Genomic DNA, 22,418 nt, shown 5'->3' with positions numbered 1-22,418 from the left:
GCATAACAGCTGTGCCAATCTTCTCCGCTAACTTTGGGCAAAAAAAAGCTAAAAAGGCTTTATTCTAAAATGTCTGTTCCTTCAAGTCCTCCAAGAACACTGCCAATCCCCAGGTAGATCACTTTTACATGGCTTCCTTCAGAAGACACACGATGAGAGTCTTGGCTTCAACTCCAATTTTAGCATTAACCCAGAAAAAAAACACATAAGATTTAAACGAAATAAGATACACGTGTTACGTCTGAATAGCTTATAAAACTAATTAAAAAATGGCTAAGTATAAAATAGAAGTCTGATCAAGCTGGGAGTTTTGACTCCACAGGGTGAACAAAAATAAAATACAGGCCTCACATAAATTTAAATTTCCATAACCTGCCTATATAGCTACGCTGGCTGGACCAGCTGAACCTGAAGTGCTCGTGTTTCTTTTGGCAACCGAATTCTCTGCAACAATCAAGCTGAAATCACAACATCGCCAGACGTTACACTCGATCCCTCCCACCTGCAGCTGCTATCTATTTTTGTAAATGTCACTTTTGTTCCCAGCGTGTCAGTCATTAAGGCTGCAGCATGCCCTCGCCGATGTTCACTAAATGCACTCCGCTCTCAGATAATAGCTGGAGGGAAGGTGTGGAGAAATATGTACCGGGGTTGGCTCGCTGGCTGATGCCGCCCACGGTGACAAGCCTACGGAAAAGGCAAAGAAAAGCCTCGTTTCTGCACTAACTTTCCTCGAGAGGAAAAGTAATTCCAGCAAACAGCCCTCCACGTTTGACAGGCACATAAAGTTACAGACTGGCCTAAAGAGTTAAAATGGCTTTGTTTGTCACATTTTACATCAAGCCAAATCAGAAGCAGTCGGCCTCATGTCAGCAAACCGAGATGTGTTTTTAACAGACAGAGAGAGATTTGTTTTTGTTTTCTGTGAACTTTGGAAAGATTACGGCTGACCCCTTTAAAATCTCATTTTATAATGAGTCATTCCAAGACGAGAGGCGCCCACCTTCGTGACTTTGAACGATGGGTGCATCTCATGCTAGATAAGAAGGAGACGATGGAAAACTGCGAGCACCATTGGGAATCTTTCCGTGAGGTTCTCCATTAAACGTCTCTCCGCAAGTGTTGACTCAATTCAACCGAAGACTAAAGAACGAAGGCGAAGAAAGTAACAAGGGCCATGATCTGATGAGGATAAGGTGCCACATAAATTACTTGTAAAGATATTACGGCGCTGGTTATGGTGATGTGTAGTTGTTTAACAGGTCGTTCTGTGGTCATTTTGTGGACATTTTTCCATTTTTCCTGTAGTTTGACTGTGTTCGAATGTGATTTAATGTTGCACATCTACTGTTAATCAGGTTTGGTTGCAATCAATTTAGCAAGAGAGAGTCATCAAGAAAATCAACAAAAATAAAAATAATTCAAGCAGTTCCAGCTAACGATACAATCCTCCATCAAGGAATGGTCTTCGATGGACAGGAGGGCAAAGAAGCTCAACGATTGGGCGTAGAGGGAGATAAATATGGCTTCAAGGTTCTGCATATATTCTCACACAGTCTGGGTGGAAATAACCCAAATATTTGATTCAGTGTGTGAAACCAAACACAGTTAGCTGATTCAAGTTTGCCTGAATTTGTTTGTGTGGATAAGAAGGATGCATTTAGAGCTGAAGCGGCACCAGAAAACCACACTGAGATGTCTGAAGATGATTCAGTGGATGAAGACATAAACCTGATGAACCAATGACAAAAATGATCCATAAACACAAGGTTTTGTGGGTAAAAGAAGATAAATGTGGACATCTGATTGTCATTTATTCCTCTGCCTAAAAAAGCCTGAAAGACTAAAAACGAATAATGGCCTGATGCTCAAACTCACGTGCAGACAAATACATCTGCAGTCAGCTGCACTGTGGTGACTTGAATTTCCTTCGTGTTTAATGAGAAGGAATCATGATTTTAACATCTAATATATTATTAACACTGCACTTCAAACTCTTAAAAATACTACTGATAACAATAACACAGCGCTTTTCGTGATTTTGTAGCCAAGAAACCATCAAGTTATGCAGGCAGGTCATTCTTTTAACAACATAACCTTTAAATTTCACAGATATTTTCCAACTTTCAAACTCTGCAGGTGCATCAAGAAGAGCTGAACTCTCTCTCGTCACTGTAGCTGAACGTCTACAGTGTGTTTCTCTTGATGAATAAATATTTAGTGGCGCCGTCTGTTTGCAATGAGTGGTAATTTTCTAAAAACAGTATCGTCTTTGCATATTTCTATCAAAACTAGAGGCGGGGGGGATTTCTTCCTACTCACATATTAGGTAATGAATGAACTACCAGCCCTTTTTGAATGAAGGAAAATACTAACATAGTAAGAGTAATAAGAACTTTGCTGCCTTTAATGTAAAAACACGCTGGTCGTCGTCACACGCCCTGAATATGACCAACAGGTTGACTATTTGGACCTGAGATTTTGCTGATGAGATTTACTTTGTGTGATCAGGTTTGTGTGTTAATGACGACCAAGATTTACCTACACCGAACCTTCAGAGTGGATTATGATCAAGGCAATCTTTTGGAAGGTTTAAATCCTTTTAAATATGCTCCTAAATCGGCATCAATGTGTTCAAAATGTAAGCTCGACGTGCCGGGTTTAATGAACTCTCCAGAGGGTTCAGCCTCTACGCGGTCTGTCTTTATCACAGAAAAAAATATGACTTATGAAGAAATATGAGAAAAAGAAGAATTTCCATGTGTCCACGTCAAAGGGATTTCAGGATTGTGCTTGAGAAGGACGACGCGGTGCAGTAGTAGGCGTATGCTTTTTCTGTGAAGTGACACAATAGTGAACTCACGTTTGCCACTTTGCTTGTTGAATGAAATGTCTGCTAATAGGTCCACTGGTTCCACTTTATGACAGGTTTTCCCAAAGAGTGAGAGCTGACTTGACTGTGACACTGAGTGATTGTTTAGCCCGGGGCACTACGATAAGTCTTGCTTAAAGGCTGTGGGTCAGAGAAATTAACTGAGGCATGCTTGAACAAGTGGTGGTTAAAACACATCTGACACCTCGATCGTTACAAGGCCCCACCATTGACTAGCATAGTTTTTGCATTACTGGATCATGGCTTAAAGGAATGCTCCACTGTTTTGTTTTGGTTATTTTACCTTATTTCTATGTTTTAATGGTTGTAGAAAAAGGCAGCCATTTGTTCATGTGTTCATATTGTCATCAGATACAAAATTTCTCTTTGCACACTGAACTCCAAAGCAAATGTTAGCATGCTAAAATGTAACCCATGAGCGGTTAGCATCATGGCTTATAAACACGGAGTTTGCAATGAATCCTGGGTGTCGTAGCTGGCTGTCAGCTGAACGGCAAATGGCTTTTTTCTCAGCCAAGATCAGGTGTATTTAAAGTATTCTTTTGCGTTTATAAATGCAGTTAACATTCAAGAGCCTCTACTAAAAGCAGTGGAGTATTCCTTTAATCAAGGGCAGGCAAATGAAATCAGCGATATGCAGCCATTGATAACAGATGGCACAGTAAATGAAAAAAAAAAAAAGAGACAAACGTGCCAGTGACAACCAGCTATGGCAAATTTGTTTTCAGGAAAAAGATTAAGACTACATAAAGTTCAAAAGGTAGACAGGACGAAACGTAAAGATACCTGTTGGCAACAAGACAAGGGGCCCACCTTTCATCATGTACCAATAAGCAAAAAGGCAACACAAGATGAAGAGCCATGAGGGGAAGAGTGGGTGTGCTGGGCCAGTGCTTGATTCAATTTGGAACAAACAGTATAAAGACGGTTGGTTAATACTAGTTACACATTGGTGGAGATCTTGTACTTGGGTGACATGTTATTATGGAACCAGATGAAACTAAAAATGACGCCCATGGTCTTGGGTATACGCTCGTCGTAGGCAAACGTCATGGCCTCGTGCAGCGGGACTTTGACCACCTCGATGAGCTCTCCCTCCCGTGGCTCACCTCCGCCTGCGCTCACGCAGTTGTCGTCGGACACCTCGGCGTAGAACATGGTCTGCTTGGCGCCTGTTACACCTACACCTGACCTGTAGAGGGGGCACAAGGGAAAGAAACAATCAATTCACATTGGTATTTTGCAATTATTCTGCATCACTGGGTCCAATACGGCGACCAAATCCCAGCACTGATGCTAAAACAATACCTTAATTACCAGAATGTACATTTCCCTTTTCCCTCATTTACCAAAGGTGAACGTATCAGTGTTTGAAATTATCACTGCCATAAAGATGGACAGCTGCATGGTGGCGCAGCAGGTAGTGCGCGTGCCTCACAGCAAGAAGGTTGCCGGTTCGATTCCTGGGTCGGGAAATTTGCATGTTCTTCCAGTGCATGCGTGGGTTCTCTCTGGGCACTCCGGCTCCCTCCCACAGACCAAAAACATGCTCATTAGGTTAATTGGTGACTCTAAATTGTCCTTAGGTGTGACTGTGTTGTCTGTCTTGTTGTGATCACACCCTATCCAGGGTGTACCCCGGATAGGCTCCAGCCCCCCACGACCCCAAAAGGGATAGTCACTTGCAAGAGACTAATTATAAAAAAGAAAGATCAAAATTGGTGCAGCATAGACTGAAATAAGCCACTTTTTAGTCCCTATTATGGGAGATTATTATGGAGGCGATTAGCTTAGCATAAAGACTGGAAGTGGGGGGAAAAGCTAGCCTGGTTCTGTCTGAACACCTCTGAAGCTCTTAACTCGCTTGTTTACACAAACTGAAAGAAGCACACCGGATGAATTAATAAGCATTAGATGATTTTCATCTGAAAGCTGTAAAATTTTGAATGCTGGTAATAAGCTACACACACACACACACACACACCAGCGTAAACGAGGAATTTCTGCGTCCTTAAACCAAAATGACCTCGGCTTGCTCACTATTAGCACAGAACATGACTACACGGGATGCTTCTGTGAAACACGCCCTCATGGGGGTCATGAGGGTTAAGACGATACCTATGTATTTAATGGAAGCAGCCCACACATAACAACGGTCATAGACAACACCAACAAAACCAGAGGAGGCGTTCAAGCACAGTCATGAGAGCTGTCAGTCACAGCTGTCCAGGTGCTGCTGGTTCATGTGGGACTGTTCTTTTCCTGGATCTTCCAACGTCTGTGTCAAGTTATAGTGAGCTAAAAAAAAGACAGATGTTCCCCTGGTGCTTCTTTCCAGCTCACTTACATAACCTCAGCGCTTGTAGTCTCTCTGTTTCAGTCCAATCTCTTATCAGTATGTGACTTCCTCTAATATTCACCGACTTTAGTTTACATCTCTGACTGTGTAGATTTTCAGAGAGCTAAATTTAAATGACAAGATGTAAAAGTGTCTTAAATACGTACCTCATGGCTGCGTGCATGATATAATGCTAAAAGACGGAGGCTAAAGCTCCACATCCCAGCCAGCTAGCCAGACATGCTAACGTTTGCATCTTATGTCAAAGCAGATAAAGACGAAGTTTTATCCAATCCTCATGTTTGCTCTTGTGTTTTAGGTTTTTGAGACACTACAAAAAAAGACGCCACCCTCAAAACTCTTGAAAGTGTCGTTCTTCTAAAGAAACTCAATCAGTAAGCAAGTGACGAATCTGTCTTGGCGACAACATTTTCGTCAGGTCAGTAAGTCGGCCTACGACAACATATAAAGCTCAGTCTCATCCATACCAGACGCCATGTTTGTGGGCGTTTTTCTGTTACTGCTTTCTCATGGATGATGCTATTTTTCTGGCTCTGAGCCAAGACGGTAAAGAAGCTGGAGATGACTCAGAGGTCCAGAACCAGCCTACATCCCCAGTGCAGTGGTGGACAATGGAGAAGTGGATTATGCAGCACAAGTGGCTTCATACATTTCTGTAGACATTTAGATTCTTGTTTTCCACCATGAGAGTCGGTAACTCTCACAGGTTATCTGTGGTGGGCTTCTCTTCGTCCTTTAAAGGTCCAGTGTGCAGGATTTAGGCAGTTTTCCACTCACAGACTTTTTAAAGATGTCTTAACGCTACCCGGAGTTGAATTTTAGAACGAGAAGTCAAAGTAAAGAAACAAAGCTGGATATGTAGGTTATTTCTGAGGGAACATAGCTCAAGGAGGTTCAGAGATTATAAATGAAAAGGATACAAAATAGGACAACAGAAAATTAATTGTTCAGGGACAAGAACTCCGGTGGGAGTGACTAAAGCAGATATTCAAGAGACAATGAGAAGTCTTATCCTAAAACTTGTGATGGGAGCCGACAGCTCCAGAACTGAAAAAAAGACAGTAAAGGCCTCTATTCAGTGTATTTACACGTTATTTCTTAGCTTAAAGTTAAATGTGCAATCAGCTGACCTGTAGGAAGTAATCCTCTTCAGCTTAGAGGCAGGAACATCGTAGCCACACTCCTCCAGCACCTCCTGCCGGGCGATCTCCTCCAGGGAGAGGTCAGGTTTGTCCACCAGCCCGGCGCACAGCTCGTAGGTGACCCCCGCTGAGGCCGGGGGCCATTGAGAGGAGCTGTCCCCCTCTGCCGCCGACTGGCCCTCCTGAGTCTCGGGGGCGGGGGCGGCGGCTTCGGCGGCGCCCTCCTCAGATTTTTCGGCGGACTGCGGCGGCTGCATCTTGGTCCTTTCCCACTCACACATGTATACAGCTGGTGTGGCACAGAGAGAAAAGTAACTGTACTGATCACTCAAAGAGACCAGTGGAAACAACTTCAACTCAAACGTAGAATGCATTTTTTGGCCATTTTAAGCCAATTTTAAGCTCCGAAATGACCGATCCATTGATCAATAGTCAACCGAGAGAACGAATCTTTTATGTTGACTGTGGAAAACTGTGATGGGCCTTTTTTCTCTATTTTAGGACATTTTATACACTGTGATCAATTAGCCAAATGGAAAAATAATAGACAAATGAATCAATCGTGAAAATAGCTGTTAATCCTTGAAAGCTTCCCTCTATGGGCAAAATGCTCAACTGTTGCTTCAGTTGTAAATATCATTTGGGAAATGAAATGTTAAGCACAGGCAATATATTATTCACATATCCAGATAACACATACAAGCACAGTGATTTTTTTAATGGGCCTTGTAACAAGACCACATTTCTAAACACTTATTGTCTGATTCCAATAAGCTGACCAACGCATCGGACACTCCCTGTTTAAAAACAAATGTCACTCCAGGCTGTAGACAAACTGATTTCTTTCAGATAAAGGGAAGGTTTTTCCCAACAGCAATGAGAGAGAAAAGGAAATAAATATATCAATGCCCAGACTTCCTTGAATTTAGCGCACTGCGGTGTGGAACAGTCCCCGGCGACTTCTAACAAAGGAGGTTAGGCTGCTTTGTAACGGGGCCTGTTGCGGTCTATTTATGAGTCTGCATTGTTAGTAAGATCCAGCAGCATAAACAGGCTCTGTAATGGACTTTCTTAGTGAAAGTGGATATATCACAATCTAGATCAAGCTCTGTGATGAATCAACCAGAGGACACAATCAGACTCCTGCTTTGTACGGGGAAAACCTACCTGGACGGAACTGCTTGACGAGGACAAAACAGTGTGAGGTGGTGTTGAAGATCAGCACTGATACACTGAAGAGAGAGGAGAATAAAAAAAAGGTCAAGCTTAAACAAAATCTACTTTTTCAGACTGCCTTCATGAAGCATCACTGGTCTGGTAATCTCATCAGCAGCCGGTCTGGATCGGCTTTTAAAAACCACCAGTTATCAAAACGAGGGGAGTGGGAGTCAAGGGTCACTGGGATGGTGAGTCCATAAGTATTTTATGCTTGTGAAACTGAAGCAGAATCTCTTTTAAGATCAGCTTCCCAATATACGGGAAACAAAACACAAAAATCACTCTGGAAAAACAACACGGACAGTCCACTGAAGCAATGATAAGCAAATTAATCATTAGGACAAATGGACGGGCAACTACTGCTCTCACCCAATCAGAATACCCTGTCCCGCCTTTATCCTTCTATTGGGCAATTCCCATTGGACAGCAGCTACAAGGGCAGATATCATTAAGCGCACCCCAACTATGTTTATACCTCACTGGGTGTCTGCAAACACCTTTGTGTGTGTGCACGGTTTGTACGTACAGTCCATAAACCTTCATCGACGTCACGCTAACCTTCACAGCCACACAGATGCAGACAGTGCAATGTGGGTTTAAGATGTGGCTTAAAAATGTTTAAAAGAACTGAAATAAAGCATGAGCGAAAAAAAAAAAAAAGGAAGGACAACACACTCCAGCGTTGTATGATGAATGCTGATTTCCTGCTAACTCACACGCCATCAGCATCCCGGATCAAAATACACCACGATCCTATTTCAGGAGCAGCAGCAGTTTTAGCACATTTGCTCCCACGTTTGGCACATCCCAGCTACCGTACCTTGACTGTCAAAGCTGTCAAAGGTACAAATGATGTCTGAAACGTGGCAACGTGTGAAAAACGAAGAAACTAAACATTTAAAAGATGATTCTCAACACGCAGGATGAGGTGACAAATGAAGAAGCGGGTCACGGCGATGCTCTTCACCTCCGACATCCAGTGAAACGTGTGCACGCAGGTGCTTCACTGTGTGAGTGTGACTGTCGCTGCCGCTGGAGACTCCAGGCCTGGGGTCTGTGTTGGGAAAAGCGGATGTGTCCGAGGCGGCAGGAAGCCCTGCCCTGTCTTTCCCATGGAGAGACGGCACCAGGACATTGGTAGTACAACTTGATTCTTGCTCTAGCGCTCGGGCTGATATTAATTTAACATCCCTTTTCGATACAGATATTTAAAGCGAGGGTCTTATTAAACATCCAGGCACTGAAAAACTGGTACTGACAGCCTACAGCTGCGAGTGTTGGGGTATATCACCACTGAGGTGTACAAGTATGGATAAAACAACGTGGTTCAGAAGTGGGACACCCCGGCCTGAGGCGTGAAAGCTGTCCCCTGAGGCAGATCTGGGTCTTGTAGTGGTGTTCCACACCATTACTGCTGTTCTACAGCTTCCCGCCGAAAGAAAAAAAAAAAACCTCTAATGGTTAAACCAAGAAGCAGGCTAAACGGACGCTCAGGACTCTTCATGCACCGTTAAGCTTTCTCTGCGGGGCTTCTAGCTGGGCAGCGGGAAAACTGGGTTATGGCAGAAATATGAGGAGCAGGACTGAGGTGACGACTGGCTGGGCTGCAAAGATTACAGCATGAGGACATGATCATCAGGGCCCTGTCGTAATGAGCCAATGACAACAGGAGGACAACACCAAGAACTTCCTTTTAGTTCTTTAAACTTTTGCTCATTGAGATGTCTTGGATGCACTCTGCACTAATTTACATACACTAGTTCTCATGTCGATTAAGAACACATGAAAAAGTGCTGAACTTAAGTTTTTAGTTGTTCTTTCTGCTCATAATCCCCAATAAGTACAAGCAAAATGTGCTTTTAGAGTCCTTCTTAAATTTAATGAACTGAAAGATAGAAATTGTCCATTAACAGACATCTTTTTAAAACTTACTTGAGCACAGATGCATTTTATTTCCTCTTTGAAGACTTCACTGTGACTGTGTTACTGTGTCAAACTGACCCAAACTAACCCCAAAAGTGTGCCTTCCACATGTGCACTGGAGGAACTAAGCATTCAACATGTCCACATTTTTTTCATTAAACACATAAAAAGCGAACAAAGACACATGAGCAGGACTACAGTGTGTGCAGGGCCTCTATAAGCCACCCCCGCTGAGGTATTCCAGACAGATTAAACCAGGTGGGAGCCCAGAACATGCTGGAAAGATTAAACACTGAACATCCTGGAGAGCTAGAGGACATGGTTGGGGAGAAGGACGTCTGGGCCACCTTGCTTACAATGTTATCACTGGACCCAAAACCAGAAAATAAAATGATGGGAGATGGATGGATGGTGTAAAAGAGCAGTAACCACCTGACTGGTCACAGTGTAGAAACCCACATTTAAATATCAGCTTGCCCTATCAATTACAAATCACACCTAATGAAAGTGAAAATTCATGAGACAAACAACCAAATCACAGCTATTTCACTATAAGGCTGAGTCTTCATTTCATAATGAATCTGTTTCAAAGCCTTGAAAGAGGCAGCTCACAAATGAAAGTGACATTTAGAAGCATTTCAGCATCAAGCAAAGGACGAAACTCTTCGTTTAGATATTTTACAGTATGCCGCCCACATGTGTCTTCCACATTTTGGAGCACCTGAAATGTGACAACAACTATCCTGCTGAGAAGAAAATGTCATGCGCACTTACACAAAAATGCAAAACAACCCTGGGTCCATTCAGTACGCGTTACGGGGGGGGATAACACTTTGGCAGAATTTCCGCCTTAGGGGGAGAGATGGATGTCCTGCTGGAGGTTTGAGGTTTACTGCTTTTGTCTCAACGGTACTATTTTTCACAGGGACCTCTTTTTGGGGTCAAGAGAGGAGGAAAGAGGACTTAAATGAGCCAAGACTTACCTCAGGGCATTATGGTACCCTGGGCAACACAGGGAGTAGGAAGGGGGGTTTTGACATAAATGTGTGACATTTCTCTTACAGTGCCCCCTGTGAAGCTCAGACGTTTACAGTCCAGCAGAATAACAGGGCTGTTCAGGTGTGACCATCAGCCCAGTACCTGGACGCTCTTTAGAGGGAAGTCCTGGCTATGCAAACCAAACTCTACTCTGTCTCAGGCCGATTTTACATCAGTGTTTCTGACCCACTGTGTGCATGTTTATGTGCGCAAACATAAAATGAGTGTATCGGGTCACGGCTTCCATCCAACAGCAGAGAATAAAAGTCCTACCTGTCATGGGTTCGCATGAAGTCCCACGATTTCTTTGTGCCATTCTGTGAAGGAAGAAAGCAACAGCGTAAGTAAATGCAATAAAAGCAACATTATTTTAATCATCAAACACTGTGGTTTCACGACTGAGTAGAACAGAGGCATTAACAGTAAGTGCGCAAGCAGCACACAACTTCTCGCTCCCTTTGCTGTATGCAATGCAAGGATGTCAAACCACCTGATTTATTTTATTATATGATTACAGAAGAAGGAGAATCAGCTGGCCCACAACAGATGCTTGCTCGGGCCTGTTAAAACAATATACCAACCGCACCCAGCAGAAACATCTGCAGACGCAAAGCAAAGACCACCGTGCCTGCACCAAACATCACCGTGCCTGCACCAAACATCACCGTGCCTGCACCAAACATTACCGTGCCTCCACCAAACATCACCGTGCCTCCACCAAACATCACCGTGCCTCCACCAAACATCACCGTGCCTGCACCAAACATCACCGTGCCTCCACCAAACATCACCGTGCCTGCACCAAACATCACCGTGCCTGCACCAAACATCACCGTGCCTGCACCAAACATCACCGTGCCTCCACCAAACATCACCGTGCCTCCACCAAACATCACCGTGCCTGCAACAAACATGGCTTTGTTGAACTTCATCAACTGTGGTTCAGCAAAAAGCACATGAACGCAAAAATACAAACTAAAATGATACTTAAAACGGCGGCAGAAACACTGCATGTGTGTTGTTCTCCCTGTGAAATATACAGCTGATATTACTGTGGCTAATAGGGTAACCCACCATATTCAACACAAACACTGGCAGTAATATTCCATTCTGTCTGTCAAAACTGGGGATTTCTGCATTTTTGTCTTGTTTTTGCATCAATACTTGTTGATTTTTATTTACCAGCCCCCATAGACTACAGTGGGTGACTGGGAGTCTAACACAGGGATGTTTCTTATGCATCCCGAGTCAAAAAAAGGATGCACAGTGCACATGGAATAAGAAGAAAAAAAGGGCCTTTACAAGCTGGACTGAGCTGCTGGGAGAGATTCCTGATGACTCAGTCCTAAAACATGTTCTGTAACTATTGAACTGAAGCGACTGAAGTTGTTTCAACTGTTTATATGCCCTGTGGTCACACCATCACATCAACAGGATGTGCAGCTGAACACTCCTTCAGTAAATTTCCACCAGCACAATTACAATCAAACTGGCGTGGCAGGTGCGTGACCAGCACAAAAGAGATAGCGAGACCTGGCATACGGAGACCTTAAATACTGCATGTGGGCCGGGACACGCACATTGTCTGATTGTTGTCTCATCACTTGAACGTCCCGATAGCCCAGGTCAGGTTTGGGTTATTTTCATTCAAACCAGGTGAAGCAAGGAAAGGCGTCTGCAGCTCAGGGTGCTGAGCTGATTTAAGGGAACTCAGAAATATCTAGAATTCAGTATGAAGTATGAAGTCCACTGATGTGTAGCCTGCAGCTGCAGCTCAGTCTGCACAGAGGACTGACTGCAGCCTTACTGGTTTCAAGTTTAAAACACTGGCTTACACGTATGGCCAGAGTGAGTCTGCAGAGTCTGATCACAGAGCAGAAAGCAGAAGAAGCCTTTTGCTGTGCCGTACTTTCAACAGGCTCTAACCTTAGAGTCTAAAGGCATGCATGCTGCAGGTAACGCACATTTGGCACAAGTGCAGCTGCTGCATCTTTGGTTTATATATTTTTGATCAATTTAATTGTTAAATGAAAATTCTTGTGTATTTCAACTGGATCTTGACCAACCAATCAGCCCAAAATGCTGATATTGATAAATGAGCAAAAAGCAGCCTTCTGAAATGGTGATTAAGATTAACTGCATGGGGATCAGCTTCTGGGCCAACCTGCTGGTTGACGTCATTTTGTGGAAGTCCTTGCAAAGCTAATCGGTCAATCACCTGAACCTTGTTTACCTGGAGAGATTTAACCGACACAACACAGCAGAGGTAAAGAATAAGTCTGGTGGCTGAAAATAGCCTTCAACAAATTACTGCAGTTAAATTAAAATTAGCTATAAACTACAAATCAGCAAAGATGTGCGAATGAAACTGCAACACAAACTCAGCATACGCTCGTCTCTCCACATCGCATGCTGAATAAATATGGTAAAGTTGGCCTACATTTTCTATGCCTGAGGAAATATGGCCTTGATTCAAATTTAGGCTACACCTCCTCTCCACCCACAAGCTCTTTCAGATGCAGGGATGACAGCTTTACTAGAACAGGCTTAGTTCGTCTACAATGGATGTGCCTTCTTGTGTGAAAGTGTGGCGGTGCACTTTCAGCGCCACCCAAGAAATGGGAGGAGGTGGAATGGCGAACTAATTGCAGTGATAGAATCAAACATAATAAAACTACTGTTGTGGCAACAGGATTTGTGTTCAGGTGTGCCACTGTGCCAGAGATGAACTTACAGCTGCAACGTGCAACTTTATATTTATATCTAAACGGAACAAACATATACCGCTTTCCACTGCCACTCTATGACCTCAGAAGTTGTTGGAGTTGAAATAGAAAAAGACTAAAAAACGTGAAAATTCAAGCACACATTAGTCTAAGTTTCAAAATCTACTTTATTTCAGGGTTTTTAAGCTGTGTGAACCTTTAATACATCTGACAAGACAGACTTCCTATCAACAACAGGCTAACCTGCACTCTGTACAATGAATTGGTTCATTAAGTGACATTTTCAACTGGATGCTATCACCAATATCTCTATTTAACAGGGATGATGATACTAAATAATATATATATAATACTGAAGGATGTACCACAATGCCGTTTTGCCTAATTTAGCATCAAAACATTTACTGTTCATCCATAAAAGCAGGTCTAAATCATACTTTCAGCCCAGCCTCTGTTCTACAGCAGTGTTTAGGCAAAGAAATGACTCAGTTTGTAAAAAGTTCTCAAAATCGTCTCAACAAACGGTCACATGACTGGTGCACGACCTGACAGGTCACAGCCACAGGGCCTCAATGTGAAGCCAAGCTAGCATAATGCCATTCATGCATCATTAACTATCACGTTGTGGTGTGAAATGAGAGCATGAAGCCAATGTTTGTGTACGTTTGGTTATGGTATTGCTATAGTATCACCTTTATCGACTATAACAGCTGTTCAGGTCTGTGGTATGGGCTTACTGTGTGTGTATCTGAATACTGAGGTGAAGAGACCCTCTCTGAGGTCGCCCGAATCTTGACTGCAAAGAACTGACTTGAATCTAAACTGGCATCATTTATCGCTTAAGCATTTGCCAATGTAGAAAATTCCACTTTAGTTGTGCTCATGCTGTGATTCGGATGACTGACCATTAATCATAGTTGAAATATGCCTCTCAACACGTTGCACGACAGCGTGCACAAGTAGTGCACAGTGTCGTGCATGATAGTGCTGACACAGTTAGCAGACTGACAAGTTTGATAATTGATTGACCATTAAAGTCACTCAAAATGACAACATATTCACAGGTGTCGCTCTTTCTGCTCCCTCTCTCTATCACTTGTATGAAACGGTGTACAGTATGATGTACAAAAGATACAACGGTTTGCATTTAGTCTGCACATATTTTTTCCACATTGTCCACAAACCAACACGGCCCGCCCACTGCAGGGATTTCTACACCACGGCAGTAAAACCTGAAGCCAACGTGATACCATTCATCTTTCGTCCTGCTGTCATCCATTAGTAAAGTGTTGACATCATCCAAACTCCTCACTGTGCAGTTGTGTCATGAGAGATGCTCTGCCTGCCCTGCAGATAGTCTCCAAGTGTAATTACTCCTACAAAAACCTGTCATGTCAACAGAGTGTGAGTGTCTTACACGCCATCATTCCTCCTTGAGGCCAAGCCGGCCGCGCCCTGCTCACTTTTCCTTGGTGGAAGCAAAACTAGCGTGAAGGCGTGTGTGTGTGATAAATCACCTGTCGTGACTCGGGGGAGACGCACTTCTTGTGGCTGGTTGCTTTATAAAGAGTGCTTAGTGAATAATGCATGAGACAAAGCATTTTTACTGTCAATGAACCTTTTACAGGTAAATTGAGGGCTATTTAAATGGCTAAATGCAGCTTATTATCATTGATGTACACCAGGGCCGCCCTACCTCAGAACCAAATCCAAGTTATTAAACACTAGTTCATGTCAAACTGATGGCTATATTTTATTCACTTACACGGCATTATACTTTGCATTGAAGCTACAACCACGAGGCTACTACACAGTAGCATAATAGGACACTGTGGGAACATATAATCACGTAGCCACGTGAGTAACAGTGAACCAAGGTGCCTTAAGCTTTGGGATGTTCTTTTCCCGCTTTTGTTGACATTCTTTATGTAATTGTTTTGCTAAATGTTGAGTAAATAAATGGTGTTTTGTGAAGGAGTCAGTACGCAGCACACGGCAGCAATATTTGGAAAACAAACATACGGTTTGTGGTTAAAAGTTAAGGCAATCATCGGCAAAAATTGGTAAGCATTCCCTGTCAGCTCTCATAAGTCACTCAAAAGCCTATTGAGTCTTGCCTGACCACAATAAATGGATATGTTTAGTGACTACTGAAAGCTAGCTTAGCTCCGGTGGCTATGCAGCAGCACTTCAGAGGCTCTCACCCTACAATGAAACTTAAGGGTACACAATGGGTGGCCATACTGCCATACTGTCATTACTGTGATAAAAGTTTTAGCATACTAAAAATAATGTGGTACTCATAGAACTGGAGTTACACCCAGTAACTACCACTTTCTTTGCTAGAACTCTGACTCCAGAAACACAAAGATATGGAAGATAACAACAAGATAATTTGTAGGCTGCAAGAGCCAACACTAGCCTTCATCTACTGCCACCATCCGAGGAAGTGAAGGACAACAACAACAACAACAACAACAACAACAACAACAACAACAACAACAACAACAGCGGAAGCTATATATGTGTGTGTTAATGATTTTACTTCGGACTGCTTTGACAGCCAATACAAAGCAGGATTCACTTCTACTGAACAGCTTTTCTCTTGGCAGCAAGGCACTCAGTGGGGAAAATGGACTGAAGACTATTTTCACAAGCATGTTTGATCTTTTTAAAAGAACACCAATGTTTTCGCATGTGTTAGCTCATCAGCTATAAATAATACATAATTACCAGCAGCAATTAGATTTAATTTCATTAGTGGTGTTACAACATGTACACCATTGCTGACCATTTTCAGAGGCGTTCAAAGATCTGAAACTTTCCTGAGAAGGTGAACATATTGAACTGAGCGAATTTGAAGATACTGGCAGTTCTCCTGTTTTGGTAGAGGCTAACCACCAAATCTCCAGCCTCAAGCTAACAGATCCCGGGCCAGTCAACTGAGACCAAACTGATATTAACTTGCCGTCAAACTACATGTAAGACAGTGAAAAAGCCAACCACCAAATCGTTCAAGTCACAGAGCTTCACTGGGATTAGAAACTGGAATGTAATAACTGAATTTCACATGGTAACCCTTCATGCTGCTCCTTTATGAAGTACTGAGTCACTGCCCAACACTGGCTATAACCTGCTACATCACTCTGTATATTGGCATGTAAAATGTGTGTTTAGTTGACACACATCCTCCATAAAGTGTGTAGTGTGTAGCCGTGTGTGTGTATGGTCAAGGTTTTCCAAAAGTTCTGGTTTCCACTTTCACATTTATCCACTCTTTACGAAAAAAGCTTCGTATTTAGAGTCAATTTTGGTGTGACCGGAAGGCCGGAGCAGAGAGAAGAAGATGCATTTTCAATTTCGGCCACTTTAGATGAAGTATGAGACTGTTTCCCAGCACAAACAAGAAGTACGCAGTGTCTTTCACCGTGTAAATGGGAGCTACAGCCTTCAGATTTCTGGTAATAGCGGATGGTGAAAGGTGTGAAAAGCTGATGATAAGAAGGTCTTTCTGTTGAGAAGAGCAGAAGAGAAAATAAACTCCAAAGTGATACCAGAGAGGGGAAACAAGTCAGAACAATGTCTCTCCAAAGGGAAGCTGCAAGATTAAGAAAATGTGGTCTTAACTTTGGAAACCAAGAGGCTAAGAGACAGATTAACAACCATCTTAATTATGGTCTACTTTGTTTACAATAATTAAATAGAAATATCACAATTAATTTGGCAATGATTGATCACACTAATCAAACACTAAAAATATGGCAGGATCCTTTTCCAGCAACCACATACTGTAGAAGTACTCAGCATGAACACACGCACACGCACGCACACGCACGCACACGCGCACACACACACACACACACACACACACACACACACACACACACACACACACACACACACACACACACACACACACACACACACACACACACACTCTCTCTCTCTCTAGTATCCTGTCACCACTCACAGATGGTGGGGTTCCCCTCATTACTCGGGCCACTTGCTGAGAGAAGGGGGGCGGGGACAGCTTGAATGGCCCAGGGGAGATGGAGAATCATGGCTGACATGGATTACGACAGAGAGATTAGCCCATGGGGAGAGAGAGAGAGACACAGACAGAGACAGAGACAGAGAGAGAGAGAGAGAGAGAGAGAGAGAGGAAGGGAAGCAGGAACAGGCTATACAGGACCTTGAAATTAATGTGGTCCCTCTGGCTTTGAGCATCAGAAATGACAGACTCCTGTGTGAATGGCTATTGTAGGGGGGATGTATGGTCTTGATCTTTTAGGTGCTTAAAGTCTACCAACCATCACGCACACACGCATGCACACATACGCGCACGTACGACACCTCCTGCACAGACTACACGGTAAAGCCAGCAGCTGCAGCAGAGAGGGGAAAAAAAAAAAAATCAGCGACCATCCTCAAATACAATAGCACTCTTTGAATCTGAACACGTGCTCTCCAGTTTTTAGCTTCAGTCTCTGTCTTCTCACGAGCCTCAACAAAGGCGGCAGGGCTATCACACACACATCACGACCAGCGAGCTAATGATCGGCAGAGTTTAAAACCCACGACGACGACAAAAGAATCTGCACCTGCGTCGACTGACAGACCAGTAACCAGGAAATCATAGATCTGCAGCATTAAAACAACCTGGTAAGTGCTTCCCAGCCATGAGTGCCAAATCCAGTGTCAAGGACGCACTCTCTTCAAGTACACACTCATGTGACTGTGTCCTCCAGTGAAATCCACAGCAAGCATGTGAACCTCAAATCAAATCAAGTCAGTTCACATGCTAGTGTCCCTCCAAAGCAAACTGACTTGGACTTCTATTTCTGTTTTACCTTAATCCATGCAGGCTTTAATTTCTCACATCATATTCGGGCTGGTAAAGAACTGAAGCGTTAATTACAACTATTTTGATAACAGATCTATCGCTGTGGCCATTTGTCACAAAACACGACTAAAAGCCTGCAGCGGCGCTTTGGGCTAAACGCTCATCCTGCTAACGTCACTGAGCTAACATGCTCATAATGACAATGCTAACACGCTGATGTTTGACAGGTATGTTTACCATGTTCAGTGTCTTAGTGTAACATGTTAGCATGCTAGCATTTGTTAATTAGCACTAAGTACAGCTGAGGGTGATGGGGATGTTATTCACCAAATAATCTTTTGTCAGTACATAAATGCAACATAAAAACAAGGGAAAAATGTTGGTAGAAGCAATTTCTGACCGAGTGTAAGCAGAGTGTGAACGACAATGGGGGGTCGACTTGTCCTCCAGGGTGTAAAGGGAACCCAGTGCAGCACAGACATGCTTCAATGAACTGAAGTCCTACAATGTGTAAAGTATCTTGCTTATTTAACTTCACTTATCCTTATTTAATGTCTGCAGTCTGTACATGATGATAGATCAAAGCTATTGCACCAGCTCATGGCGCTAATCTTAATTAGGGGGGTCAGACCCTCCCAATGTCCCCCGCAATTCGAACCATGAGTTTAACAAAACAGTAGTCAACTATTCAACTCCACCGTTATCAATTACTTCACACAGTAACACAAGACTTTCAACAACTCATTCCGTTAGCTTTCCACTCAAAGGAAATAAAGGATCACACTGAATTATCGCCGTGCCTTAAATCAACATGCAGACAATCTTCTCTCCATCTACAGAACATATACTCGCACACATTAGGACAATTTTACTGCCATTACTCAAGCTCAGGCTTCTAAATAACTATTCATGTGGGAAAATGTGCTTTTTAAGATCATAATGGATCTAATATCCATTGAAGGAGCACTGGGGACTGTAAGCTATACAAGATAAATAATTCCAGATGAATAATTCAAATCATTATAATGAATAAATAGAAGGTAATTATCCTGCTCTAAGTAGCAACTCGTGATTCAACGTAAGCGAGAGGCAACAGAGATAAGAGGGGTTTCCCAGAGTCAACGAGGGACAATCACCTGCTTTGTCGAGAGAGGCGAGGGAGAGGAGACAAAACACCATTAAACACTAATGACGAAGAGAGCCTCTTATGCATGACATTATCTACTTTTAGAGTGTGTTCCTGTGCGTGTGAATAGGTTTCTGGTTGGTGACCAGTGGCTAAGCTGCAGACGTACTGATGAACATAAAAGGTTTGGGGAAGAGATGCTCCCTCGGTGTGACTGAAAAGCCTTTGAGGGGAGTCCCTGAACAGCCGTTCCCGAGCTGCACGGGAGATGAAGAGGATGAAAGGGAGGACATGACGGAGAGGGAGTCCACCATCATCTCCTTTGTTGTCCATCTGCTGTCTTAGCCGTTCCGCCATTCTCTTGACAAGCTTAGCACCCCCCTCCTGCCCCTCTGCTGTCACAGGTGTGAACCCCAAATGGACAAAACTCCTCACTGAGCTCCCCTCTACATGAGTGCCTCTGTACTTGGGTTTTCTGATGAAAACAAAAGAGCACCTTTAAATCATTGCACCAGTTGCAGTTCCTTTATGTTGTATGTCACTTTATAACATAAACTACAAGGACAATTTAAAGTATTTTCCACTTTGAGCATTTGTTCTAGCTCAGACTGAAGAAAATAGCCGTCATCTCACATGTGCTAGAGACATGAACCGTACTTCAGCAGTCAAATAACACCTTCTTATCATCTGCAGTGCAAGCAAAGCAGAGGTCCATGCATTTCCTGGGTGTCAAGAGCGACTTTTACCATTATTCTTATTCTGCACCACTGTCACTAACCAGATTTCACACAACAAAAGGCAGGAACAGAGATGCAGAAATATTATGAAAGCTAAAAATAAACGAATCCTGGACTGCAGCCTATGTTTGGGTGAGGAAGCATTTCTCACTTTGCGGGAGACCATCAGGGCATACAGTCATCACACTGCGTTTTCTTTTAGCAGGAAGACCTGGTTAAAAAAAACAAAGCATGATGATGGAAAATGATAGTCGTGCTTCAGGACTGCAGTCTCATGCTCTGTTAACAATACAGACTGCAAATCAACAAGGCACTTAATGTGAAACTTGACAGCTTTTGAACTCCTGAGATAAAATGTACAGTTAACGAGATGTCGGTCACAGATGATCCACTCAGCCCGTGCGGTTTGTTACCATGACCTGGACAGGCAGCTAAAACTGGATAGATGAATAAATGGATGGATGGATGGATGGATGGATGGATGGATGGATGATGGATGGATGGAGAGATGGAGGTATGGATAGCAACTATACCTGCACCCACAAGGCCAGAAGAATAGGCCAACAATATATGCTGGTATGAATGTGCCAAAATAAATGTACAGGATGACTGAATCTGCACAAGAAGCGCTTCAAAAGCATATGCATCTATGAATATAAAACATGCACCAACACATTTACATAAACGTACAGGAGGAAAAATGCAAATGGCCGATACCCAGTGACTGCACTGAGCAGTCACTATCAGAGCCGAACTCTTAATAACACCATCTTAAAGAGATGAACAAATCTTGCCAAAATAAACATACTGTATGAGTCCAACCTCTCACAAAATAGCTGACGGCTTCACTCAGGCAAAAATGTGTTTGTGTTTGAAGGCGCAGCATCCGGTGTGTTTAAAGATGGAACTTGGTCACATTCAGTGCCAATAAAATGCAATTTACAGGAAACAGATCCTCATTTTTTCTAACTATATGATGCCATGACTTCAGTTATCAACGTCACACTTTCTTCTGTATCACGGTGGGAAGACCAAACAAAAGTTGGCAATAAGAACTGCAGGACAAAGAGATTAAATCTGCACCTTTAAATAATTTCATATGTATGTAAATGACTGCAGCTGTCCTGACCTGTATGTACCTTGGAATTTCCCCTCGTGGGACTAATAAAGGAATATTGAATTGAATATGCATGCTGCCCTGCAGTGTTTCATGTTGTATCCTGGACATGTACTTTGACTGAAGAGTGGTAAAACAGACATTTAGAGGAGTTTTAAATCTGACTCCCCATAGGACGTGAACAGGCAAGGCTTTACAATGCCCCGCATACAAATGAGCAACGTAGCTCAGTGTGAACCTGAACTGTCAGGACCCCTGACCCGCAGACACTACAGCACACAGACTGCACTCACATGGGAGTCAGTCTGACAGCTGAGATCAACAAGTCTCGCCTGATCTGCTCTTTCCTTGTCACGCAACACCGTTAAACCACGTTATCTACACGTCCTTAGACCAATGTGAAGCATGTGCTGACGTTAACGTGATACTCCACCAAAAACCTCCTCAGCAAGCTAACGTTAGCATGCTAGCTTGAAGCTGTCTCTTAGCTGTCTCTGGTTTCGCGAACAGAGGCAACTGTTGAAGCATCGTATGTGAAAACACAGCGAGTACGGCGGGTTTGTCATTGTGTTGAAAGTAAAGCCAATTGCTGCTGTCACCGTTTGTGTTTAAGGTCAGTTTAGCCTTCATGTTATGCTAGCCTTCTAGCTGCCAAATGAATGGGGGGTTGGGCTAGCCTACAGCATCCAGCATCCTCTATCACCGGTTATTAGGCAGAAATCACTCACCTGGTTATAGTGCACCCTGAACGGTTTCAGATAGTCGGAATCTGTGCACGGAACGACTTCAATGTTATTTATCTCTTCCATAGTTCACAATTAGAGTTGGATTGGTGGCTCACCGTTGTTTGTCTGTCACCGCTTACTAACTGACAGCAAAGGAATGTCTACGGAAGCCGGGAGAGGACATGGGACTGAATCGTGAGCGCGAAAGGAGCAATTAAAGGAAAGAATGCAAATCATTTGACTGTTCGATACACACTGATTCAATCTTTTCTTAGAAGTACAGTACACATAGTACAGAAGACAAATACTGTTTAGAAGAATTCGATTTTTATAGTAAACTGATTATAATTCAGCCCAATTGACCCCTTTCTCTGAATAATAATGCTAGTAATTATTTTGGATAGCACCATTCATACAATGCAGCTCAAGGTGCTTTACATTAAATTGTTTACATGTATACACATAAAAAAAATCAACAAATTAAACAATTAAATTGTGGCACACAAAACATGAAAATCCAATAAAACAGGGTGGAATAATCATATTAAAATCTAATATGAGATTAAATTAA

The 22,418-nt window shown here is 43.0% G+C and overlaps 1 protein-coding gene across 1 annotated transcript; it reads right to left on the bottom strand.

The window, feature by feature from the left end:
- Positions 1 to 908: 908 nt before the first annotated feature.
- nudt14 (nudix (nucleoside diphosphate linked moiety X)-type motif 14) lies at positions 909 to 22,010 on the bottom strand. Its single transcript, XM_070987623.1, has 5 exons — positions 21,851 to 22,010; positions 10,847 to 10,890; positions 7,562 to 7,626; positions 6,383 to 6,683; positions 909 to 4,085 (listed from the first exon to the last, which is right to left on the bottom strand). The coding sequence occupies exons 1-5, from the start codon at positions 21,929 to 21,931 to the stop codon at positions 3,836 to 3,838; spliced, it is 741 nt and encodes a 246-aa protein (XP_070843724.1). The 5' UTR covers positions 21,932 to 22,010; the 3' UTR covers positions 909 to 3,835.
- Between the last annotated feature and the right edge of the window lie 408 nt (positions 22,011 to 22,418).

The sequence above is a fragment of the Chaetodon trifascialis genome, chromosome 19 (genome assembly GCF_039877785.1).
Source record: "Chaetodon trifascialis isolate fChaTrf1 chromosome 19, fChaTrf1.hap1, whole genome shotgun sequence".
NCBI classification, from domain to species: Eukaryota; Metazoa; Chordata; class Actinopteri; order Chaetodontiformes; family Chaetodontidae; genus Chaetodon; species Chaetodon trifascialis.
Note: the sequence above shows the minus strand (reverse complement) of the source record. Positions and strands in the feature narration are given on the sequence as shown.

Bases quoted from the DNA above. Each gene is read 5' to 3' on its own strand.
- nudt14 (XM_070987623.1), bottom strand. From the start codon at position 21,931: ATGGAAGAGATAAATAACATTGAAGTCGTTCCGTGCACAGATTCCGAC. The intron at 10,891-21,850 runs GTGAGTGATTTC...CTTCCTTCACAG, and splicing joins TCAGGGTGCACTATAACCAG to AATGGCACAAAGAAATCGTG. The intron at 7,627-10,846 runs GTAGGACTTTTA...CTCTCTCTTCAG, and splicing joins TTCATGCGAACCCATGACAG to TGTATCAGTGCTGATCTTCA.